This window comes from Ambystoma mexicanum, chromosome 10 (assembly GCF_040938575.1).
Source record: "Ambystoma mexicanum isolate Mex_15411 chromosome 10, UKY_AmexF1_1, whole genome shotgun sequence".
NCBI lineage: Eukaryota > Metazoa > Chordata > Amphibia > Caudata > Ambystomatidae > Ambystoma > Ambystoma mexicanum.
This window is the reverse complement of record NC_090932.1, coordinates 529,211,378-529,238,431: the sequence shown is the minus strand read 5'-3', so window position 1 is coordinate 529,238,431 and position 27,054 is coordinate 529,211,378. Positions and strand designations below refer to the sequence as shown.

At 48.8% G+C, this 27,054-nt stretch overlaps 1 protein-coding gene across 6 annotated transcripts in view; it reads left to right on the top strand.

Moving 5' to 3' along the window:
• Positions 1–27,054, top strand: part of PASK (PAS domain containing serine/threonine kinase) — a 2,072,978-nt gene that overhangs the window by 1,536,345 nt on the left and 509,579 nt on the right. For all 6 annotated transcript variants that reach the window (XM_069618098.1, XM_069618099.1, XM_069618096.1 and 3 more), the window contains one exon: positions 1,061–1,195. In XM_069618098.1, the coding sequence (XP_069474199.1) occupies positions 1,061–1,195 (135 nt within the window). The remainder of the gene's footprint in view (positions 1–1,060; positions 1,196–27,054) is intronic.

The following is a 27,054-nucleotide window of genomic DNA, read 5'->3' as shown; positions in this document are numbered from 1 at the left end:
TGCTGCGCATCCTGTTCGCCTGAAGGTGGGCCTGGTGAGGAGGTAAGAGATGCTTAATGTTGAGTTGATGTAATGCTTAATGTTGAAACTTGCCACCTCTCGTGGCTGTGCATGTGTGTACTGCTATGTAATCTTATATAAATGAGCATGTGAATCCATGCCAGACCCCATGCTGGAGAAGGAACAATTTACTTACCTGTAACTGTTGTTCTCCAGCATGGGTCTTGCATGGATTCACATGCAAACCCTCCCTGCTACCCCTCTGCGGCTCTTCTCTTGATCCTACTGCCACTTTACGTGCTACCAAATCGGAAGATGGCTGCCAGAGGAGGGGCTTAGGTAGAGGGCAGTCATTGGCTGGGGGCAGTATGACCCAGAGACCAGTGACTGGTTATTAGGAGAAAGACAGTTGAGAAACTAAACTGATTTTTTCTTTACCGAGGATTCCCAGCCTGACGACGGGGAATATTCATGAGCATGTGAATCCATGCCAGACCCATGCTGGAGAACAACAGTTACAGGTAAGTAACTTGTTCCTTAACTATAGGACTGTGCCCACCCCTTAATCTATATATGTGCGTATATATTTATATATCCAAGTTTCACTGGTGTAAAGACACGGGTGTAGCCGAGTCGCACTCAGTCAGAAAAAATTGCTTTGTAGTACTCAATCCCAGCATCCACAACTTTAAAATGTCCTCTTTAATTATAATAAACAATGCTAAAATTCTTCTGTTTAGCTCCAAACAAGTAAAAGGGGGAAGACAGTGGCAAAAATAAAGACGTGTTTTACAACACCTCTGAATGCGCCACCCCAAATGAATCTGGTTTCTGAGCTTCCTTTCTCTTGGTTAGTGGTGATTGACCAAGACTTGACTTGACTCTTAACATGTGTCTCCTCCCTTTGTTTTTTCAATGTTTGGAGAGTGCAGATTCTCTTCCCAACCCAGTAGCACAGGATTGTCTCACTGCTGGAGACTGGAAAAGACTGCTTGTAATTCAGGAGCAAAGGATAAACTGTGGTACTGACATGCACATTTTTTGCTATTGTTTCCACCAGGTACTGGATGTATTTGAGAACCAAAGCTTCTTCCAGCTGGTCATGGAGCAGCATGGAGCCGGCCTGGACCTATTTGAGTTCATTGATCATCAACCCAACTTGGACGAACCTCTAATGAGCTACATCTTTCGGCAGGTATGGTACTTGCCAGGCCAATAGGGTCTACTGATCGTTGGTTCGGACTTAATCAGGGTTTGTCTACGCCTTAGGCAGAATGGTGTTCTCTGTGGGCCACTAAAGTGGATTGATGTGCTGTAAACATCTGTGCTGAATGAGTTCCTAAATGTAAACATATTTAATCATGTCTTCAATCATTGTGCTCTGCTGCTGATAATGTAAACAAATCAGTCTATGGATATCGAACGCCACACCCCAAGACACCAAATCCATTCCAATCTTTCAGGATAGCTATGTGGAATATACAGTGCATCTTTAACTGAGTTACGTACATAGTGGTTATCCTGAAAACCTGGTGACTCTGTTTTTATGGTGCAGAATTAGGCGCAGCACAGCTTCGTAGAGTCCAAAGAAGCTTGTGCTGTCCAGGCACCCGACTTGATTTTCCCTACTGTAAAAATAAAGATGAGGGTTAGTACTGCTCTTTCTCAGTATATGCCACAAAAGCACATATTTAGAATCAAATATTCACTTTCAGACATTTGAAGTTAGATTATTTATTTTGCAATAGTCCAGTAATAGAGGATATTCTAACAGAGAGAATACCTTGTTTGATTTTTGCAACATATTGTATTAAAGAGTTGACATTGGATTGGTTTGTACTTAAGAATCATAGATTTCATTCAAAAGAATTGAGGTATTGCAACCTGCTTTGCTCTTTAAGATAAACTTGTCTTTATATTTTAATATTTTTATTTTAGTCAAAAGTTTGACTGTTGATTGATATTCTAGTTGGCACAACTTTTTATAATAAATTGTACCTTTCATGACAGGTTCAAAAAACGTGATCACGTCTGATTGTCTACTCAAACAGGCCAGGCGTCTCTTAAAAGTTCAAGTAGAAAAATAGTGCAGAGTAATGCTTTATAAATTATCCTTCCACTGTGAGTTGCAAGTGTACGATTTATATCTAGATTTAACAAATTGCAGGTGCATCATTTAAAGGGAGCCCATAGCTTCATGCAGCTTCCTTCTGTCTTTTCCCTCCAGACTCCCTTGCCTGTTTCCACCAGTTGATGGCCATTATGGCCCGCTCTCGAAGTGACATCACTACATTATCCCCTTTTGTTATAAAAAATTAAGAAGTTACTGCAGTGCATAGTCCTTGTTTCTCTCTCCTCATGGGACAATACCTACTCACAGTGGTTTCTCAGACTTCAATCTCTAGTACCTTTTCCTCTATCACTTCCCCCCTCCCCGTGAACGAGGTCTGTTCCCTCTGTGGCTCCATACTCAGTGGCCTTGGAGTTCTCCATTCAGGCCGCTGACTCTTCTTTCCTCCACCTTGTCGTAAACGCAAAGTTCTCTGTCCTTCAGGGCATGCTGCTCTTTATTCTCTTGTTCCTTCTGTTGATATTGTCACAAGTCTCTCCCCTTCTCGCCTGCTTTTGTTGTTTCCTTGCAACCTTCTGTGATGTCTTCTTTCTCACGGTCTGGGATTTGTACAAACCTGTGCGCTGGTCCTCGGATTCCAGCGTGAGGTTCGCAATCCGACTCCCGGGTACGTTGAAAAGTCCAGGGCGGATACCAGGAAGGAATGATGCTCGCACTCGGAGGCACGGAACGCTGTGACCCGAGCACAAATGAAAATCCAGGAAGTTCGGAGGTAAGGTAGAGGAATGGGAGGAAGGAGAGGGAATTCAAGGAACCGGGAACCAGGAATCAGAAGACAGCCCTGCGCGAACGCCTGCAACACATGTCCAACTACAGCAAGCGGTAGCGTTGAGATGCGCAGAGCTGCGGGGGCGTGTCTGTTTTGTAGAGCATACAGCGTGGAGCGTAGAGACTGGCCAGCAGCGTTCCGTTTCAAGTGGCCATGTTGGAAAGATCACTGTATTCAATCCCCTATGGGTCAGGGACCAGAAAGTCCAGAAGGGACGCAGACAACGGTTCATGACAGATATGATGTTCTCTCGGTTCCTTTTTCTCTCGCGGGTAGAATATGGTCTTTTTGTGTTTTATGTCATTTCTTTATAGATAGTGCCTTATTTCCTCAGAGGTTAATGGCACGCTGTTGTACATGACTAGATATTTAGGTTTATCGTCTCTTCGAAACAGTTAATCAAAAAATATGATTGTGATTTTTGTTGAGATCTTTCATGAGTTTCGGCTCGATCCATTTTGACTTTTAGCCTACTAGATCCGTAGCCTACTTGTGATATTCAGGCATGTAGTCAATTCGTCCTATGATTTTGACTCCTATTTGAGTCCATTGTTCCTCCTGCCAATTCACATTCATAAGAATAGTGGGCCTGTTAATCAACCTTTTGCCATCTCCTTTGCATACCGTGCAAATACACTATTTGTGTCCATTAAGAACCACCAATGTTATTCTCTTACTTTGTCAGGGTGATTCCTGTGTGTCCTTCGTACTGTAGGTATCTGATTCTTGTTCTTAGTGTTCTCATTGAGAATCTTCATTTTTCTCTCTCATGACAAATTAATTGTGAATGTGCATCTCTGCTGATAACATGCAGTAGCTATTCCTCTGCCGCGGTAGTGATTTTTCTCTGGACCATTCGTTTTCTGTATATTCTATTTCCTTTTGTAATACTGTGTTTGTCTTTAGTGATGTCACTGCCTTGACATGCTCCGCTGTCTGCTATTGTTTTCTTCCTTCAGGTATACGTTGTTGGTGTCTTTTCTTCCATTTAACCTTCACAAGGAGTTAACCTGACATTTTTGCCACCATGGTATGTGTTCAATTTTGAAGCTGGACTCTTGCATCTTTGATGCCAGTCTTTCCGAAGGGGGAGTTGGATGTCCTGTTTTCCTCTGTCCTAAAATGTTTACTAATGGTTTTTATTGGTCCAGACCCTGAAATGCCTTTCACACACAAGTCTTGAAATGATTTACTGCCAAAGTGCATGCCAGAATTTTTCTCTGACAGAATAATGCTGGTCTGTCTCTGTCGATGCTTCTGATGCGAATCCCTCAGTATACATTTCTTCCTTTCCGGTTTGCATTAGGGGTGCTCATATTCCATAAGTGCTGGTGTCCACTGCAATCGTATTGTGATTTGTGTTCAAAGGTTTCAGATTTAGTGCATAGGAAATGTCAATTTTTATCGTGTGAAGTGCTTTCCTGCACTGCTTTGCCCATTCATATGCATAAGAGACTCACCTTTTCTCAACAGTTTCCTTAGACATTCTGTTTTTGTCACAAATCCATCTACAAAGTGTGCATAATTCTCCACGATTCACATGAACGATTTCAGCTAATCTTTGTTGGTTCAGGTGCTTTCTCTGTATCATTTATCAGACTTGTGTTGGGCTCAACTCGTTTGGCTGACATGGAGAACCCCAATAAGTCACATTTTTCTATGTTGAATTCACATTTCTCTTTCTTCAAATAGAATCCTGTCACATTTAATCTATTTACACCCTGTTTGGAAGTTGCATGGCTGAGAATGTTGAAAGTATTTTACTTTCTCCAGCATGGGGTCTGGCATGGATTGACATGCTCATGAATATTCCCCGTCGTCAGGCTGGGAATCCTCGGTAAAGAAAAAACCAGTATCAGTTTCGTTTCTGATCTGTCTTTCGTAGTAACAACCAATCACTGATCTCTGCGTCATACTGACCACAGCCAATGACTGCCCTCTACCTAAGCCCCGACTCTGGCAGCCATCTTCAGATTTTTACCGCACGTTCATGTGTTGGGATCCTCGTGCTATTGCTCTCGAGCGTTAGTGCTATTTTTTTCAGATCGCCCATCGGATCCCCTCTGCCAGCGCCGCGAGACAACTCGGCGGCCATTTTGTTGGCTATACAGTCCTTATGCTCAGAGATGAGGACGAGACTACCGTTGCCGACGGAACCTCTCCCGTCGGGGGACCCAGAACCGGGACCTTCTGGTGTTCCCACTACAAAGAAAAGAAGGATCCACCCCCCGCCTCCTTTTCAGCCGTCGCGCCCCTTCCAGCCCTCCTCCCCGTCCACCCGAGGGGATGATACGGGGACTGACACGGCAGCGACGGGTACGGACGACGAGGTATACGACGAGGCTGTACCGTCGTCGCCTCCCACCAGGGCTTCTCCGCCCGACGAGATTGGATCGTTCCACTCCATGATCACCAGGGCATCCGAGCTTTTCCAACTCTGCCCTGAGGAGAAGAAGAAGGAAGGTTTCCTTTATCAGCGGCGCGAGGCCAAGAGGAATACGGTCCTCGCAGTGCCTCTATTGGACGACATTTGGGATGAGGGCCTCACCCTCCTCAAGAACCCTTCCACGACGCCAGCCAGAAGAGACCGGTACGAGAAAAAGTACCGGGTCCCGGACACGGCCCCCCTGTGCCTCCGGGCGCAGCCTACCCCGGACTCCGTCGTCTCTGCGGCGGCCAGGAAAAAAGCGGGGGGGGTGCGGCCTCCACATCGACTTCCCCACCGGACGGCGAGGGAAAGAAATTGGACGCTATGGGACGCAGAGTCATCTCGTCTGCAGCGACGACGATTAAAGCGGCCAACGCCTTGGCTATCGTGGCCCGCTACGACAGGGAGCTCTGGTACAAACTGGCTCCCCTGCTGGACTTCTTGCCGGACGACAAGAGGGCAGAGGCCCTGGAGATCCTGCAGGAAGGTGAGGTGGCTTCGGACCACGCCATTACTGTTGCGACGGACATCGCCGACACTGGGTTCCGCCAGTTGGGCAACGGCGTTTGCCTTAGGCGGCGTGGATGGCTCAAGGGTACGGACTTCCGTCAAGACGTTCAGACCAGAGTCCTGGACATGCCCTTCGATGGGAACAACCTGTTCGGGAAAACAGTGGACGATTCCCTTCAGGCCATTAAAGCGGACACCGAGACGGCCCGGGCCCTTGGAGTTCTGCAACAACGACGGACGCCCTTTCGGAGCAGCGGAGGCAAGGGCGCCTCCAAAGGTTCCGGCGGCGGTTTCTCCACCTACCGTCAAGCGGCCTGCTCGTCGTCTCAGGAGGCCTACAGAGGACGAGGCAAGTCTGGCGGACCCCGCTGTCGTCGCCAAGGAGGTCAAGGCGGCAAAGCCTCGTCGAAGCAGGATTGAACCGGCCGTGGGGTCGGGCCCCCACCGAAGCACCCCGGTGGGAGGCCGGCTGGCGAGCTTCATCAGCGTGTGGGAGTCCATCTCCACCGACCGTTGGGTGCTGGACGCCTTGGCCCGGGGCCACGCGCTCGAGTTTCAAAGAAGGTGTCTGCGCGTCCCCCCCGTGGCCAGGAAAGAAGTTCACGTCCCTCAACTTCTCCTGGAGGTAAAGGCGATGCTCAGGAAGGGTGCCATCGAACTCGTCCCAAAGAGGCTTTGGGGCTCCGGAGTTTACTCGAGATACTTCCTCGTGAAGAAGACGACGGGGGGATGGCGCCCCATCCTGGACCTGCGACGTCTGAACAAGTTCATCAAGGCGCAAAAGTTCCGGATGGTCACCCTCCAGCACGTCCTGGGTCAGCTGGAGGAAGGAGACTTCCTGTCGTCGTTGGATTTGGAGGATGCCTACTTCCATATTCCTATCCTAAAGGGGCACCGAAAATTCCTCAGGTTTGTGGTCCAAGGGCGTCATTACCAGTTCAAAGCCCTCCCCTTCGGACTACGGTCGGTACCCAGGGTGTTCACCAAGTGCCTCGCACAGGTGGCGGCGCAGCTGCGCCGCGAAGGGATCCACGTCTACCCCTACCTGGACGACTGGCTCATCCGAGCCAAGACGAGGGAGCTCGCCGTGGTTCACACGGCAAGGACCGTCCAACTTCTCACGGACTTGGGATTCTCCGTGAACTACGCCAAATCCCACCTGGTACCCGGGCAAGACGCTCTGTTTCTGGGAGCGAGGCTCAACACAGTGTCCCTTCTGGCCTCCCCGTCGGAGGAGAGGACCAGGACCATCCTGGGCAAGGTGCAGCGGATGTTGGTGGCCGACGCGGCCAAGGTGAGGTCCATCAAGTCTCTCCTCGGAATGATGTCTTCCTGCATCTACCTCATTCCCATGTGCAGGCTCCGGATGCGCCCGTTGCAGGATTTCCTGGACGCGCGCTGGATCCAAACGACGGGCAGCTTCGAGGAAAGGATCACACTCGACGAGAGTTTCCGACGAGCGATCCGGTGGTGGGGCACCCGCGCGCATCTGACGGCAGGCATGGACTTCCAGACCCCAGCCCACCAGGAGACAGTGACCACGGATGCCTCCCTGGAAGGGTGGGGAGCGCACACCGAAAATCTGCACGCAAGAGGCCTTTGGCTCCCGACGGAGAAATCCCTACATATCAACGTCCTGGAGCTCCGTGCAGTGTTTTGGGCCATCAGGTCCTTCCTTCCGTCCCTCAAGGGCAAGGTGGTGAGGATCTTCACCGACAACACCACCACCATGTTTTACATCAGGAAACAGGGCGGAACCAGGTCCCCAGCACTGTCCAAGGAGGCGCAGGACCTGTGGCATTGGGCCGTCGCCCAAAGGATATTTCTGGTGCTGTTTCATCTGGCAGGGATAAAAAACACCATCGCCGACTCACTCAGCAGGGAGCTGCGCTCGTGCCACGAGTGGGAGCTACGGCAGGATCTAGTGGATCGCCTCTTCCGACGGTGGGGCACACCCCAGATCGACCTGTTCGCGACGGCGACGAACACCAAGTGCCGGAGGTTCGCCAGCAGGTTTCCCCAGACGAGGAGCATGGGCGATGCTTTCTCGTTCCCCTGGGAGGGCCTGTTCCTCTACGCGTTCCCTCCCTTGCCTCTGCTAATCCGGCTCGTCAACCAGCTCAAGAGGTCACGGTGCAGGATGATCCTCGTCGCACCTGCGTGGCCGAGGCAGATATGGTTCCCGGACCTTCTGGACTTGTCAGCGTCCCCGCCGATCAAGCTGCCGGCGGACGCGGATCTACTCTCCAGGGAAGGAGGCGCCATCCTCCACCACAACCCGAAGTCGCTGAACTTGCAGGCCTGGCTCCTGCAGCGCTAGAGTTTGGAGGATACGACATACCGGCCGATTGCAGAGAGGTTCTTGCAAAGGCCAGGGCGTCCTCGACTCTTAAATGCTACGGACACAAATGGAAGAGGTTCTCTGTCTGGTGCCACGCACAGAAGATTAACCCTCTACGGATTACGGCTCCCCAAGTACTGCCGTACCTGCTGACGCTGGCCAAAGCTGGTCTGGCACACGCGTCCATCAAGATTCATCTTGCTGCGATCTCCCGATACACCAGAACCACGGGGCGGGCGTCCTTGTGGTCTCATCGTCTGGTGAAAGAGTTCATGAAGGGACTGTTCAGATCGTTCCCGCCGGTGAAGGCTCCGGCCCCGGCGTGGGAGCTCAACGTGGTGCTGACCAAGCTCATGGGACCTCCGTTCGAGCCTCTGCACTCGGCCCCGTTGAAGTTTCTATCGTGGAAAACAGCTTTTCTTGTGGCCATCACATCCGCACGACGAGTGGGAGAGATCCAGGCCCTTTCCTGGAAGGCCCCGTACTTGATTTTCCACGACACGAGGGTAGTGCTCAGGACGCACCCCTCCTTCATGCCCAAGGTACCGTCGGACTTCCATCTCAACGAACCCTTGGTGTTACCTGTGTTCTTCCCGTCGCCTTCGTCGCCGGCTGAGAGGACTTTGCACTCGCTGGATGTAGCTAGAGCGCTGAAGTTCTACGTGGACCGCACGAAGGGTTTTCGGAAGACGTCACAACTCTTTGTGAACTTTGGACCTGTCAATCAGGGGAAGGCTCTCTCGAAGGCTTCCATCTCCAGATGGCTCTCCGGCTGTATCATGTGCTGTCACCGGTTGGCAAACCGACCGCTGCCTGGCCGTCCGAGAGCCCATTCCACCAGAGCGATCGCAGCTACCACGGCGTTCCTATCTGGTGTGCCCCTGCTGGACATATGCAGGGCTGCTACGTGGAGGTCGACGCACACCTTCACGAAATTCTACTGCGTCGACCGGGATTCCAGGGAAGAGTCCAGGGTCGGCCAAGCAGTGCTGCGCAACCTGTTCGCCTGAGGTGAGCCTGGTGAGGAGGTAAGATGCTTAATGTTGAGTTGATGTGATGCTTAATGTTGAGCCTTTGCCACCTCCCGTGGTTGTGCATGTGTGTACTGCTATGTATTCTTTATTCATGAGCATGTGAATCCATGCCAGACCCCATGCTGGAGAAGGAACAAGTTACTTGCCTGTAACTGTTGTTCTCCAGCATGGGTCTGGCATGGATTCACATGCGAACCCTCCCGCCTACCCCTCTGCGGCTCTTCACTTGGTCATACTGCCACTTCACTTGCTTCCAAATCTGAAGATGGCTGCCAGAGGCGGTGCTTAGGTAGAGGGCAGTCATTGGCTGTGGTCAGTATGACGCAGAGACCAGTGATTGGTTATTACTACGAAAGACAGATCAGAAACGAAACTGATACTGGTTTTTTCTTTACCGAGGATTCCCAGCCTGACGACGGGGAATATTCATGAGCATGTGAATCCATGCCAGACCCATGCTGGAGAACAACAGTTACAGGTAAGTAACTTGTTCCTTAGACATTGAATAGAGGTCTCTCAACGCATAAGGCGAAAACTGATAACTCTCAATTATATACCAATTGGGAACATATTCATGAACCTCAGAAAAATATGGGGTCGATTTTTTCAAGAGAAAACCTGTGCAATAATTCATCAAGTTCGGGAATCCAAATCCTCCATCCTTTACTGGACCATGCAAAATAAATTTAGGAATTTTGGGCCGCTTGCCTTCTCCCCAAAGAAAATCCCGGAAGACTTTATCAATAGGAGCAATAACTTTCCTCGTAAACTTCAAGGGAATGGACTGTATGATGTATAGAACCTTCGGCAAAAGTACCATTTTAACAGCATTAACCTTGGCCCAAATTCCCAACTGCAACCGGCCCCATCTCAATATGTCCCTTTTAATTACCTCCAGTATCTTTGACACATTGAAAGCGGTCATTCTTTTCAAATCCCGAACTAGATGTATACCCAAGTATTTCATTGTACCCACCTCCCAGCGACAGTCCCAAGAGCCCAAGACATCACGCGGGACACTAACATCCAAAGGAAATGCTACAGTCTTTCCCCAATTGATCCTATGGCCCGATAAACGTCCCACCTCATCAAACATCTGTTTAAGTAGTACACATCCCTCAGCCGGATTAGACACTATCACTGTCATGTCATCAGCGTAGCATAGCACTTTCATTTCCGTGTCTCCAAATCTAAGCCCCCGAAGGCCCTGTTCTTGCTTCAAGTATAGAATGAGAGGTTCCAAGGCCAGATTGAACAGATACGGAGACAATGGACAACCCTGCCTAGTTCCCCTAGATAACAAGAAAGAGGAGGACATAACTCCATTGACCCACACCTTTGCACTGATATTGGAATTCATTGCCCTGATGATCTTAATAAAAGTGTCCCCAAATCCCATTCTCTTGAGTGTGTGGTAAAGGAAGGACCAATTGACCCTGTCAAAAGCCTTTTCTGCATCCATAAATAACAACAAGGTATCCCTGGTCTTCGTCTTCGGTAGGCCCATCAAATCTATCAACGTCCTTATATGATCATAACCGTATCTGCCTCTCATGAAACCAACCTGTGATCCACTGATCAGTTTGCCTATGCACATATTCAACCTATTAGTCAGAATCCTGCTGAAGATTTTCAGATCCACATTCAGGAGCGAAATCGGTCTATAATTCTCACATCTCTTACCGTCTTTCCCCGGCTTCGGGATAACAATTACACAAGCCTCCTTCATAGTGGGACAAAGCAAACCATCCCGCATAAACCCATTATACAGATTGCACAGGAACGGTACAAGAACCCCACTCAGTGTCTGATAGAACTCTACCGGAAGGCCATCTATCCCTGGTGATTTACCCTTGTTGAGCTGACCAATAGCTACTGACACTTCCTCTTCCTCAATAGGGCTATCCATCATCACAGCTTGGTCTACACTCAAATTTGGCATAACAATTTTATCAAAAAAGGAGTCCATGTCTACCTGACTTGGGAACTGATCTTCTTGATATAAAGTTTCATAAAATGTCCGAAAACCACTACATATCTCATCTTTCTTACTAATATGAACACCGTTGTCATCAACTAGTTTTTGGATAAAAGAAGCATCCGATAGTCCCCGTAACCTATTCGCTAACAGTTTCCCACTTTTGTCACCTTGTTCCCAAAACTTTTGCTTCATAAAAAACATACCCTTCTCATATTGGGCATCCATTTTCTGTTTAAGTAAGTCCCCGAACCGTCCGACCAACAATTTATCCTCAGGTCGCTTGGACACTGCAAAATCCTTCTGCACCTTTTCTAGTTCCCTTTCCAACTCCTGAATCTCCGCCAAGGTTTTTTTCCGCACCCGCGATGTAATATTCATCAGTTCCCCTCTCACAGTCGCCTTGAAGCTCTCCCAGACCATGACATCAGATGCGGTCCCAGTATTAATGTCAAAGTAATCCCTTGTGAAACTGTCCAGAGAATCAGCAATCCCCTGTTCTTTTAAAATATGAGTTTTAAGCCGCCACCTAGTGAACCCCGACCTTTCTTGTCCCATACTCAACTGCATCATAATCAAAGAATGATCTGAAATACTCCTTTCTTTTATAGTTACCTCCCTCAAACTCTCAGCCAGTCGTTCAGAAATAAGAAAATAATCAATCCTCGAATGAGAGTCATGTACCGGTGAGTAAAAGGAGAACTCCCTCACTGCAGGGTTAAAAAATCTCCAAGCGTCAATTAAATCCTGAGCATCCACAAATTCTTTAAAGGATCTACTATTGTTTCCAGCAGTAAATCTACATTGCGCCGAACGGTCCATTTTACCGTCAATCACACTATTGAAGTCTCCTCCTAAAATTACATGTTCCCCTCATCTCCCTCAATAGCGTCGATAGCATCCTAAGAAAAGGGCCACCACTACTACATGGACCGTAAACCGAACCAATTGTGATTAATCTACCCTCATATGTAACATCAATAAGAAGTATCCTCCCCTCATCATCCATTACCACTTTCTCCACCTGAAACATTAGGCCTTTGCGCAGCAGTATACCCACCCCCCTTGATTTAGAACCATAGCAATTAAAAAAGGTCTTAGTAAACCATCTATTTTGGAGTAGATGCACAGACTCGTTCAACAAATGAGTTTCCTGGATGAGGGCAATATCCGTCTTTTCCCTCCTCAGTCTGTTCAGCACTTCCTTCCTCTTCCTCGGAATATTTAGGCCCTTAACATTCCAGGTACACATTCTCAAATCACTCAACGACATTTGGACTCAAATCAAAACCAGTCATATTGGCCAATCCTATTAAACTTGGAAAAATCCAAACCAAAACTAGAGGGGAGCAAGCAAACTGAAATATGCAAACACTACAGAACAACACAAAACAATACAAAACAAACACAGACATAGCAAGCACATGAACACACAATAGCAAAACAAATGATACACCCCGCAAGACTGTAAGGTGATGTTGAGTATAGTTATTTACAAAAAACAGTAAAGTCTCGAACTGCAACTACCCCAGAATCCACACCCAATGCATATGCAGTGACAATCATAACTAATATTCCACCCCTATAACCACTAACACTATCCACAAGAACCCCAGAAAAGCATGGAGATCAAAGTAACCCATCAACCCTCCTTTAACCCATTCAAGTCCGCCACATCAATTCCACAGTGTGCGGCCCAGTAACCACCCCAATAACACAGAGCATATTCGTCCTTACAATCCCATTAACCCAATTACTCTCACTAAATAATAGACCATAGGTGAATGACTACACTTATGATGCCCGACATCCACTTACACAAGTTAATGAGAGACACCGTATACCATTAGGCTTAATACCCACGTCATCTCAGAATCCCCCGCTTAAGAATGGTTCCAGCCCAGGCATGGCAAGGTCCACAGCGAGTCATTTGGACCATTGGAGTCATAAGTAATCTATTATACTATTACCCACCCAGTTGCCATCAGAATAAAGGAATTCCCCTGACCCACCACATTCTCCCTAAGCCACAACAGTATCAAACACTCCATTTCAGATATGTATTCCACGTGCTGTGGATATATAATCAATCAGCCAATTATGAAATGCCCTGTACTATGTACCCTAAGAGAAATGGACCACACAAGGCAGGAAAATATCTGACTCAATCCACTTAGGTGCGTAGCCACAGTAGAAGACACCTGCATGTAACTGAGACCAATAATGTACGCCTGTTTGCATTTCCCCTGCTTATGCTTTAACACATTTCATTCCATGTCCTTCAATATGAATTTTCAAGGCTGCGGTCACCAAGATAAAAGCAATCAAGTCAGATAAAATCACTGATCATGGTATAATGGATGATAAGGCAGTGTTAGAGGGGGGGGCGTTGCAAGTCTCCATGAGCGCGCCGTTAATCTCTGCCTCCGCACCATAGACCACATATATATATAACAGCTAGCGCATTTAAACATGGGCTTGTTGTAGCGTTTGACACCCCAAGCAGGCTTTAACAGCGTCTGGCAGTGCCCATTGACCTTCATGCTGCCAGAACAATCGAAGGCTCATGGAAGGTCTCTGTAGATGCGTATAAGTGGGAGACCCGGTTTCAGTTAGAGGCCGCGTACAGGCGTACAGGCGTCTCCGGAGGCAGGGTAAGGAAGGGAGAAAGCGGAAGAAACTCGGTCGCGGGCATTTCCGAGTATTTCATTCATGAATGTGAATTGTCTCACCTACCGCCAGTCCATTCCCCCAGCACAGCGTCCTCCATTCACATGCGTATCCTTCGTAATACGCATCGGCCTTCATTAATCATGTCCACGTGACATGAGACGACGTGCGGGAGCGTCAAAAGCACCATGTCCTTTCCTCTAATGGCCCGTGACTGTGTTCAAACGAAAACATCTATCCCAACTGAATTTAACGATCGTTACATCTAAAATAATTGCAAGTGGATGACAATCAGATAAAAATCAAATAAAATGAATAAAATACATTAAAAACCACAAAACCAACTCCACCGCTTTTGAGAATCCAGTTTGTCTATCTCTTCTTTTTGGCTGGTATTCTCTGTGAAGCAGACACCGTAGCCTCCATAGCCTCCATAGGCTGCTCAGGATCATTCCCGTTTTCAGTCCCTTCCAGGTCACTCAAAAAAGCCTCAGCTCCTTTGCTGTCATTGAAGGAGAACAACCTGCCATCCTTGATCACCCTGAAGATGGCAGGATACACCATGTAGTATTTGAGGTTCTTCAGTCTTGCTTTGTCTTTGGCCATATTAAACTCTCTTCTTTTATCCAAGACATCCCGACTGAGGTCCCCAAATATCATCACTCTGTGTCCATTCCAAGTCAGGTCACGTAATTCACGGGCCTTCCTTAACACCATTTCTTTGGTTGGAAAGCGCAGGAACTTAACCACAAAATGTCTGGATCGCTGGCCTTGCGCTGGCTTAGGTCCCAAGCTCCTATGAGCCCTCTCCAATTCTAGATGAATCTTGGGATCCAGCTTGAGGATAGAAACCAAAACTCTCTCAATAAATTCAAGTGGCTTGCCCCTCTCCAAGTCCTCAGGAAGGCCAGCCACCCTCAGATTGTTCCGTCTGGAAAAATTTTCCTGTTCAGAGAGCTTCAGAAACAGTCTTTCATTTTTTGATTGTAAGTCCCTGATTTGGTTTCCCATCCTTTCCACTGTGTTATCCACATTACTCAGATGAGACTCCACTCTGTTAAAGTTTGAAGTGAGTTCCAAGTATCTCTCTTCTGCACTGGACATCTTATCCTTGATCTCATTCACATCCAAGGTCAGCTTTGTGAGCATGTCCAGAATTTTATCCACTCTCTCATCTGAGGATTTCTCACCAGTCCCCTTCTGCCTCTTAGCGGGTTGTTTTGTATCAGGTGAAGTTGGTTCAGCCATCACAGTGTAGGGTAGGGATTCAGTCCAGGTGCAGGAGCTCAGCCTTCAGGCAGCCATCCCTGAAGCTGGCAGTTCTAGAATCCAAGGGACACTATCTTGAACAGTCACTTTCCTCTAAATCTCTCTATCTTGCAATACTTAATGTATGTTAGAAAAAACGGTACATACTGTATATTGTGGTTCTGTCCTCTTCACCCACTGAATAGCATTCTGCCGTGTACAACAGTCGTCATGTAGAGCCCAATGACAAATGGATTTTTTCGCCAAGTTTGTTTTTCTCTAGTAAATCGTTTGCTTGATGCAGTAACCTTTTCATCCATAAATACAAATCAGTAAATACAAATCTTGCTTATGATTGATTTGTTCCATGTTCTGGTAATGCTGCATATTTTATGTAATTTTAATTCAAATAGGAGGTGAGTGTCTGGGATGGTCCGTAAAGACTGCAAGATCGCCAGCATCTAGGCAGACTTTTAATTCTGTTCCCTAAATACAAATTAGATTATTGCTCCTCCTAGTTCTAATAGTGTGAGACAGAGGATGCATAATAACAGCAAAAAACAGCAGCAAAAGATGTTTGTACTGTGATGAATCGTTGGATTTCATTCCTTTTCCCCTATGGGTAGCCTCTTCCCATGAGGCCAGGGAGGTGAGCCTGCTACCTGATAGCCTTTCCCACCCCCCCTCCCCAGGGGGTGGTACTCAGTGGGTGGATCTCATGGGGAGGGTCCCCCCTATGGGACTAGGGACGACTGTCCAGGAAGAACACGGTATGCCCAAGGCATAGTCCCCCCCCCCTCATCCTCCTAGACTAGAGTCCCACAATCCCACACACTTCCATGTACGTCTGTAGGGTAGATGACCTGACATTGCTAAAAAGTACTGGGATGAGGAAATGTATGGACTACCTATTTGAGTCATATGCAGAATCTGGGACAAAGAACAACACTGGTAACTAAGTTGAGAGTGAGAGCATCAATACTGAGACGAGGAAGAGGCACAGAGCAATGCAGAGTGCCCAGCGGAACCAACATGAGTGGCCTAGACAATGTGGAACAAGCAAGTTCAAGCTGAAGATAAAAAGGGAATGAGGACTTCACAAGTTGTTAGACCCTTCCTGAGGAACAGGGACATTTGAATTGAGCTGAAGGAACGTAGACGCTGGCAGGGCAGAGGCTGAGACGCTTGGCTGCTGGCACAGGCGTCCCCGGTAGCTCCGCCATCGTTGGACCAACGAGGGAGGAAGAGAACAAGACAGACAGCCAGCTGACTTGGAGGGCTGGCGTGCGTGGAGAGCTAAAAACATGCAGCCTAGGAATAGAGTAACGAGGCGAGGATACCGTAGCCACTGGAGAGACAGTGAGAAGCCAGAGTGGGGAGGAGAAGCCCACAGACAACCAGAGGTCGCTGGTAAGAACCCTGAAGAGATCCGGCTAGCCGGTACGGTTGGTGGGATCCTGAAGGCCAGAAGAGTCGCAAATAACGGGTCTGTGGCCCACACTGAATAATAAACTGCTCCAAAGTCATCTTCATACTTATAGAACTAGGTGGGCTGTGAACATTGCAAGACACCTAACAGGCCAGGGGAAGGGAGCGCTTCCTTCTGGTGTTTGTGAACATTGTGATAAAGGCCAGGGGAAGGGAGTCATTCTCTTGGCATTGCAATACACCTAAGGAAAGCCAGGGAAGGGGAGTCATTCCCCCTTATGTTTGTGAACATTATGTTAGAAGCCAAGGGAAGCGAGTCATTCTCTTGGCACCAAGATGTGAGTCAGAACTTTGCTTTGCTGTTGAATTGAGCCTTTTTGTATCTGGAATTTTGTGTTTTGCATTTGAAAAGAACGGAAACCTGAGAAGGGGAGTCTCTCCCTCAGAATATAGTCCCTTTAGACTACTGGCATGGTAGTCCACTCCACACAAGACAGGAAACATTCTTCTGCATTAAGAAGACTCACCAACCTTTTAGTTTATTAGAAGGGAAGGAAATAGCTTTTGACACAGGACGGTGGACCTTTGAATTCTAACATTTTGACACATCCTTAGTATTGAGTTGATGCAGGGAAACCCCTCTTAGTAATAGGATCAGGTAGGGGTTTCCTTTATTTTTTGCCAAAGTAAGTCTTTAGCAACAACCATACCACCTGTGTCAGCCTCCTCCTACCACACTCGTACAGTACCTTGTGAAAAGCAAAGGTTTTGATACTCTTTCGTCCATGTGATTGGATTCTGCAGCAGCTCAGGCATAAAATGACACCAAAGGTGATGCATTAAGCAAAAAAATCATTAAGAATGTATTCAGAATCCTCCATTATGCTGATAGGTACCTACCTTCTCCTATGTAACCTCTGCAGGCTAGCCACCATATCCTGTAATTGCACCATGTAGTTGGGTCAGAGATTAGCTTTTTTGGCTACTCTTTCTTTTTTTTTTTGTTAACAAAGGGGACATTGGTTTTGTTTTTGTTGTGTGAAACCCAGCCTAGCATATTTTTATTTAAAGAAGACAAATCTCAACTTTCTTTGGGTAATTTTAGAAACATTTAAGTAAAACATATCTAAGTTGCCCAACAGCGGATGCTTGCCTCCTGTCATTGGTTTAAAGACATATATTTAATGCCTGGATTCCCTCCCCTATTGCCCTCCTCAGCCCCCACTAGAGCACAAGAAAGGGGTCCAGTGCTGTATTTGGCAAGGGAATTGGTCCTCATCTGTCAACTTTCCAACATAGGTTAAAGGGTCTCTGTACCAGGTTCGATGCTGGTGGTAGAAGAGCATCAGTATCAACCTAAAGTTGTGCACCCTGTTCTGCATTTTCTACTATTTGTGTAGCCTCTAGCTCTTTCAATGTTCTTGGTGTGTCCTCCATCAGTCCTTCAGTGGCAGAACCCATTTCCTTTTCCACCCACTCAAGGTCGTTACAGTAGAAAAGAGGGTCATTAAGACCTCTTCTTCACTCTGTAGAGGTCTTGCCAGCCCTATGGTTGATCAGGTTTTGGCTGAATCTGGCATCCCCAGTGAATTCATCAGAAGTCGAGCACCACTGCCGCCAGGAATCTAATGCTTCAGTCCCAGAGGCTTTGACAACATTAAAAATCCCCCAGATGCTGTATGTCCCCGAAAGCAAAAAGAGAAAGTACAATGCCAGGAAAGTTGCAAGAACTCACCCACAGAAAGCACGGCTTTTGTCTTTGAAAATAACCCATGACAAAAACTAGCAGGAACACAAAAAGCACTTTTCAAATGGATTGTGTCCTCCCACATATCTTCATCTTATGATATTCGTATCTCGCCAGCTTAGCTGCTTCGGAAAAAGTAATTCTCGGCAGAGGGCGCTGTGCACGAGATCGTGGCGTCAATGCCCCTCGACGGGCTCCGTACCGCATTGACGTCACTTGTGCCGTGCCCGTTGGCTTCAGTTCTTTTTTTCCCCGATTGCTTCGCTCTCATGTTAACAGCGTGCTTCAAATTTTCTTCAAGAAGATGTCGTCTTCTTCTACTCCTTCAACTCCCAAGACGGGGTTCAAACAATGTGTCGACTGTGGCTCTAAAATGTCAATCACTGATCCACACCGCGTTTGTCTTTGGTGCCTGGGTTCGGACCATCGGACCAGCGACTGTGGCTCTTGTCAGTCGATGACAGAGAAAGCTTATTGTGAGCGAAAAGGTAAACTGGCGGTGGGGCGGGAAGCTTCCAAGGCCTCTTCAAAGACCTCTTCGAAGGTTTCTTCAAAATATAAAAAGTCAGTTGAATCGAGAGATTCGGATCAGCACAAACATTCGAAGAGATACCGATCACGTAGTAGTTCAAGGCGTTCTTCATCTTCTTCAAAGAACATGTGGAGGAGACACGGATCTCCCTCTTCTTCTTCTGACACATCTACCGAATTGGTAAGATGTCCAACTAGGTCGGATTCCCCAAGAAAATGGGAAGAATTCAAAAAGCAAATAATGAAGGTCTTTGAGAATGCGGCCCGACCCCTTCAAAAAAAACCTCGAAGGAGCCGCTCCTTTGGACGATGCAGGAGAGTCAGAAAGTAGTAAAGGCAAGTACAGTAGTAAGCAGGAAACTCGACGATCTCGACCCGACGTTAAAACGTCAAAGGCTCTTCGAGATTCGTGTGATTCCCCGGTAATGGCAAAAAAGCATAAATCGTCGAAGCACTCCACAAGTTCATCAACGCCATCTGCGCCAACTACCTCGACGCCAAAGCAGAACTAGAAATCTGCTACATTATCGAAGTAGTCATCGACGATTTCAAAGAAACCTTCGATTCCCTCGAGACAAATTCCTGGACAGGAAAAAAGGTATACACCTTTACCTAAATCAGTATGTCCTTGATATTTGAGGAGGAAAGTGTCTCGGAGGAAGACATTTCTCCTTTTGGAATAAAATTTGGTACTAGAAATGTGCCAGAGGAATTGATTGACCCTGAGTCAAGATTGAGAGACCTGTGTGATGCCCTTCACTCTGCCAGTGGCATTGATACGTCACCTGAGTTAGTTTCAAAAACCTGATCCTGCAGAACATGCAGATTCCAGGTACAGGAACTTGATGAACAGAGTTGTTGAATATATGGGTTGGGGCAGGTCTTTACCAACCATTGAACAAGATGATATGACCGACATCTTGGTCCAGTGCCCCCAACAGGACCCTGTTCTTCCCTTTCATAGCGTTCTTCAAAGAACAGTGGTTACAAATTGGGAGACTCCTGAGTCTGTTGCAGCAGTCAATAAACACTTTCTTAAGAAATATATGCCATCAGGCAGTGACCCTGATTTTCTGAGTAAACACCCTACACCAGAAAGTCTAGTGGTACAAGCCGCTACCTCAATGAGACAGTCAGCTTATCCATCTATCCCCCCCAGATAGAGAGGATAAAAAGGGGGACGCAAGTTATTTTCCTCGGGCAGTATGGCCCTTGAACCAGCAAATGTTACCTGTACCCTGGCCAGGTTTACTCATACTGTGTGGGATTGCGCAAGGGCGGTGGCTGATCATATTCCAGAAGGTGAAGAAAGGGAAGGCTTTCTGAATATTGTGAAAGATGGTAAGGAGGCAATAAGGGAATGTCTCCAATATGGATTGGATACTGTTGACAGCATCAGCAGATCCATGGCTGCAAGCACAGTACTGCACAGATTTGCGTGGTTGAGGAAGTCGGGGTTTGCACCAGACGTGCAGGCCAGGCTACTCAACATGCCTTTCAACGGCTCCAGGCTGTTCAGCAGTAAAGCTGATGAGAGCTTAGAAAAACTGCAGACCTCCGAGGTGGCAGCTAAGTCACTTAGCGCCTCTATGCGACAGCCTCAAAAACCTTATTCGGGCTCATCTTCCTGGAGAGGTTGTTCTTTTCGATACTACTCCTCGTTTGTTAGAGGAAGAGGACAGGCCACACAGAAAGGTAAAAGAAATTTCCCTCGTAGTGGACGAGGAAGAGGTGGGAAATCATCCTCCGCAGCGGCATCTTTGCCCTCAGCCGCCCCTGCAGCTGCCTCCAAATTTCTCTGAGACCTTAGCACACAAGACCCCGGTTGGAGGCAGAATCTCTCAGCATCTGAACGAATGGTGGGGCATTACTTCAGATACTTGGGCACTGGAAACAGTAGGTCAAGGTTACTGCATTCCCTTCCTAAAAAAGCCTCGGGACCATCCACCGGTAGCCAACTCTGTCAAAATTCCAGATCCGCTCCTTGTGCAGGAAATTTTAACCCTGCTAGAGAAAGGTGAAATAGAACATGTACCTGTAGCGCAGAGGAACAAGGGTTGGTAGAGCCCTTACTTTCTCATCCAAAAGAAGGATGGAGGACTGAGACCCATCTTGGACTTAAAAAGGTTGAACAAGTTCCTCAGGAAGGACAAGTTCAAGATGGTAAATCTTTCTCAGATCCTTCAGGGTCTCCAACTCCAAGACTGGTTGGTATCATTGGACTTTCAAGATGCTTACTTTCATGTGCCAATCCATCTCAAGCACAGAAAATACCTGAGGTTCGCGGTTGGCGGTTCTCACCATCAGTTTCGAGTTCTGCCATTCGGACTGACCTCCGCCCGAGGGTTTTCACCAAGCTGATGGCGGTTGTGGCAGCGAATCTCAGGAGAGGGGGATTCATGTCTACCCCTACCTGGATGATTGGTTGATAAGAGCTAGTTCCCCCGAACAAGCTCAGGAACATCTTGCAATAACCTGCCACTCTCTACACAAGCTGATCTCCTCCCTCAAATCCATGAAGTCCCATATGATACCATTCCAAAGACTCCAATTTATTGGCGCAGTCCTGGATGCTTCCTCGAGCAAAGCCTCGCCTCCTGAGGTGAGAGCTCGCCACATTCTGCAGATGGTAACAAAATTTCAGAATTCCCAGTGTTTACCGGCCTACGAGTTTGAGATTGCTCGGTCTTAGGCAGAATCCTGGGCAGTGCCCTTAGGGACCACTACACAAGATTAAGACAAGTGGTAGTACAATTTCACCTTTGGTACAAGCCTGTACTACACAGTTAGAGTGGTAGCAGTAACAGAGTGGCCAGACTTATCTCAAGAGAAATTTGCAGTAGTAGAGATTAGACAAAGGACTACAATTACTGTGACTCAAGCAAACACTGACTCGAGGTTTCTGGTTAAAAAAATATAAAGGCATTTATTTTTAAACCATCTGTTCATAAAACACTTCACTTCTATTAATTTCAAACCACACTTCATTACACTACACACAACCAATTCCTCTTGTGCAGAATAATTCAAGGTAAGTACATTGGCTTTTGACAGACCGGTGTTGTGAAACGATGACGTTACTGTGGTTAATACGCGATCACTTCTCCAGCATGGGGGTCTGGCATGGATTCACATGCTCATGAATATTCCCGTCGTCAGGCTGGGAATCCTCGGTAAAGAAAAAATCAGTATCAGTTTTGTTTCTGATCTGTCTTTCTTAGTAGTAACCAATCACTGGTCTCTGGGTCATACTGTCCCCAGCCAATGACTGCCCTCTCACTAAGACCCACCTCTGGAAGCCATCTTCAGATTTTTACCGCACGCTCAAGTCCTTGTGTTTAGCTCTCAAGCTTTTTGCTGCGTTTTTGCGCTTTTTCAAAGGTATTTTCTAATTTTTCAGTCAAATAGAGTCTCAAGCTCCACTGTTTCTACATCCGATCAATGGGGACCCGTTTCGGATTTTTCTACGCCCCTCAAGGATGAAGTTTTCGTCGAGTTACGCTTCTTGGAGGAGTTCAGAAGTTTCTGTGGCCTACCCCGGACATGGCTCAGGAGAAAGGAAGCTTGACGCCCGGAAAGCTGTTCAGGGTTTGCCCTGGATGCCAGCTGCAGAATGTGTTCAAAGAGGACGAGCATTCGAAGTGCCTCTACTGCCTTCATGAGGACAAAACGCACGTGGAGAAGGACTGTGCGTTTCGCGGGAACATGTTGGATCGGACCATCAAGGATCGACATATTCGTCTCTCTGGCTGGAAGGAAAGAGCCCGTCAGGTGAGAAGAAGAAGTAGTCTGAGCAGTCTTCTTAGTCCTATGAGGGCGCCCCGGTGACGGGGGCCCAACAGAAGGCAAAGCACCACGAGTCTGCGGGCAACGGGAGCGCCGAACGTTCGGGCTCCTCAGCTGCCCGGCAGGGCGCATCCTCTCCAGCACCATCAACCACGAACCAACACTCTGGCTCAGGGAAGAGGAAAGCCGAGAACCTGGCAAAGCTTCTGGAGAGGCCCCGGTCGGTCTCGAAGGATGCAGCCGAGGGGTACCGAGGCGGTGACCCTCCCCCCAAGGTAAAGGCCACAGGCCCGCAGAAGGAGGTGAAGGCCTTGATTCACCCGGCTAAGGCCTCTATCGAGGAAGTCGCGGCCACCCTGGCGCAACCTGGGGAGGCTACACCAGTGGAGGCGACCTCGGGACCCAGAGTTTCTCTGCCACCGCGGAGGGAAGCCTCTTTCAGGCCCATCGAGAAGACCCCCGTGAAGACCCTGGCGGAAAAAGAGGGGGGGAGCCGGTGGCCATTGTGGACACGGACACAGCCTCTGAGGAGGAACTGGTTGAAGTCTTGGAGGGCCTCGACGAGGGATCCACGTCTTCCCCTACCTGGACGATTGGCTCATCCGCGCAAGGACAAGGGAGCTCGCCGTAGAACACACAGCGAAAGACCGTCCAGCTGCTCACGGACTTTGGGTTCTCCATCAACTTCCCCAAGTCCCACCTGGTCCCCTCTCAAGTCGCACTGTTTCTGGGAGCCAAGCTCGACACAGTGGCACGTCTGGCCTAACCGTCACAGGAAAGGACAAAGGCCATCCTAGGCAAGGTGCAGCGTCTGCTGGCCACGGACGTGGCCAGGGTGAGGTCCATCAAGTCCCTGCTCGGGATGATGTCCTCTTGCATTTATCTCGTCCGCCTGTGCAGGCTGCGGATGCGCATTCTACAGGAGTTCCTCGACGCCTGCTGGATTCAAGCGACGAGCAGCTTCGAGGACAGGATCCCTCACAATGAGACCTTCCCACGAGCGATCCGGTGGTGGGGCACCCGCGCTCATCTAGTGGCAGGGACAGACTTTCAGACCCGGCCCACCAGGAGACGGTGACGACGGATGCCTCCCTGGAGGGGTGGGGAGCGCACACCAGAGATCTTCACGCGAGAGGCCTTTGGCTCCCGGAGGAGAAGCCGCTCCACATCAACATCCTGGGTCTCCGGGCAGTGTTCTGGGCCCTCAGGTCCTTTCTCCCGTCCCTCAAGGGCGGCAAGGTGGTGAGGATCTTCACGGACAAAACCACCACGATAAATGCGGAACCAGATCGCCAGCCCTATCCAAGGAAGCCCCGGATCTGTGGCATTGGGCCGTTGCCCAAGGGATGTTTCTGGTGCCGTTTCATCTGGCAGGGATAAAAAACACCATTGCCGACTCACTCAGCAGAGAGCTGCGCTCGTGCCACGAGTGGGAACTACGCCAGGATCAAGTGGACCGACTCTTTCAGCGATGGGGCAAACCCCAGATCGACCTGTTCGCGACGGCGACGAACTCCAAATGCCAGAGGTTCGCCAGCAGGTTTCCCCAACCGAGGAACATGGCCGATGCTTTCTCGTTCCCCTGGGACGGCCTGTTCCTATATGCGTTCCCCCCGTTGCCGTTGCTGCTCCGACTCATCAACCAGCTCAAGAGGTCCCGGTGCAGGATGATCCTCGTCGCACCGGCGTGGCCGAGGTAGATCTGGTTCCCGGACCTTCTGGATTTGTCGGCGACCCTACCGGTCAAGCTGCCGACGGACGCAGATCTTCTTTCCAGAGAAGGAGGCGCCATCCTTCATCACGACCCGGAGTCGCTGAACTTACAGGCCTGGCTGCAGCACTAGAGTTTGGAGGGTACGATATCCCGGCTGACTGCAGAGAAGTTCTTGCAAAGGCCAAGGCGTCCTCAACTCTCAAGTGCTACGGACATAAGTGGAAGAGGTTCTCTGTCTGGTGCCGTGCACAGAAGATTAACCCTCTGCGGATTACGTCCCCTCAAGTACTGCTGTACCTACTGTCGCTGGCCAAGGCTGGACTAGCTCACGCTTCCATCAAGATACATCTGGCTGCGATCTCCCGATACACCAGAACTATGGGACAGGCGTCCTTGTGGTCTCATCGCCTGGTGAAGGAATTTATGAAGGGACTGTTCCGATCGTTCCCGCCGGTGAAGGCTCCTGCCCCGGGGTGGGAACTCAACGTGGTGCTGTCTAGGCTCATGGGGGCGCCACTCGAGCCTCTGCATTCGGCGCTGTTGAAGTTCCTGTCATGGAAGAAGGCTTTTCTTGTGGCCATCACCTCCGTACGAGTGGGAGAGATCCAGGCCCTATCCTGCAAGCCTCCATACTTGACTTTTCATGACACGAGGGTGGTGCTGAGATCGCACCCCTCCTTTTATGCCCAAGATGCCATCGGACTTCCACCTCAACAAGCCCTTGGCGTTACCAGTTTTCTTCCCGTCGCCTTTGTCGCCGGCCGAGAGGACTTTGCACTCGCTGGATGTGGCTAGAGCGCTAAAGTTCTACGTGGACCGCACAAAGAGTTTTCGGAAGACGTTGCAGCTGTTTGTGAACTTTGGACCTGTGAACCAAGGGAAGGCTCTCTCGAAGGCTTCCATTTCCAGATGGCTCTCCGGCTGCATCGTGCACTGTCACTGGTTGGCAAACCGACCGTTGCCCTGCCGTCCGAGAGCCCATTCGACCAGAGCGATCGCTGCTAGCACAGCGTTCTTGTCTGGTGTGCCCCTGCTGGACATCTGCAGGGCTGCTACGTGGAGGTCGACGCACACCTTCACGAGATTCTACTGCGTCGACCGGGATTCCAGGGAGGAGTCCAGAGTCGGCCAAGCAGTGCTGCGCAACCTGTTCGCCTGAAGGTGGGCCTGGTGTGGAGATAAGAGTTGCTTAATGTTGAGTTTATGTAATGCTTAATGTTGAACCTTTTGCCACCTCCCGTGGTTGTGCATGTGTGTACTGCTATGTATTCTTATATTCATGAGCATGTGAATCCATGCCAGACCCCATGCTGGAGAAGGAACAAGTTACTTACCTGTAACTGTTGTTCTCCAGCATGGGTCTGGCATGGATTCACATGCGAACCCTCCCTCCTATCCCTCTGCGGCTCTTCACTTGGTCCTACTGCCACTTTACGTGCTACCAAATCTGAAGATGGCTGCCAGAGGCAGGGCTTAGGGAGAGGGCAGTCATTGGCTGGGGGCAGTATGACCCAGAGACCAGTGATTGGTTACTACTAAGAAAGACAGATCAGAAAGGAAACTGATATTGATTTTTTCTTTACAAAAGATTCCCAGCCTGACGACGGGGAATATTCATGAGCATGTGAATCCATGCCAGACCCATGCTGGAGAACAGTTACAGGTAAGTAACTTGTTCCTTTTTGACAGTTATGACAGTACGGTCTTACTAAAGAAAGACGTATCCGCGGAAAGAAATGTTACCGAAGTAAAATACACTTAGCACATGAATTAACACAAGAGAGTTGGGTATAAAAATCATAGGCAATACTTTTGTCAAGGCAGATAGAATCAGAGACTACTTTCTAGAACGTAGATAAGTCAATAGGCCTGCGCCAGTGCTAAATGGACAGGGGTCCTGTTGTCGTGGATCACAAGGTTAGAACAGTTCACGATTCGAGATTGCCAGGAGTACTTAGATATTGTCAAAAGGGAGACAAAAGTTATAAGAGGGAAGGAAGATGAGTACAAGCCTTAGGTGAGGAGAAAAGGATTCACCCTAATTCCTTGAAGTCGGACACAGTACCTTATTCGGTTGAAGAAAAGCTGGTGCCACGGCAGTTGTTCCTGGTAGCTCCTGCAGACTCACGTTTCCTGGAGCTTCAGTCATGGGGACAAGGACGTCGTCTGGAGCGATCTGCACTACCCAGGGATGAGGCCAGCAGCAGCAGCAAAGCAACAGTGAATAAAAGGTGTGCTCCTTTAAAACGGGAAAGGCTCTTCAGATGGCTATCTGGACCACTACAGCTGTGTGCAGCGATTTCGACTAAGAAGAGGATCCTCTGGCTGTAGAAGGTGAGCTGGTTGATCCCACCGGGCTCAAGGGAAGAAGACTCCGGACTGGATATTCTCTTGTCGTTGAAGGGTAGATAGCTCAAGACTGCAGCAGGGCTTCACTGGGACTCGGGAGTTGCAGCAGCCGTCTTCTTCTCCGCTTCTCTTCGGTTCCTTGCAGTTCCAGTGGCGACTCTGACTTCTAGCCCAAGAGTCCTACCTTTTATGCCAAAATCCCCCATTCATATAGCCTGGCTGTCAATCACCCAGCAGGGGGGTTGTCCAGCCTGGTCAACCACCTCAGCCAATGAACACAAAGTGCGACTTGGGTCTCCAAGGAGACCCTGTGCAGGGGGTGACTACACCCCTCCTTCACATTCAGCCCACTTTGACAGCCAGGTGCCAGGAGGAGGGCTTCTCTGGAGA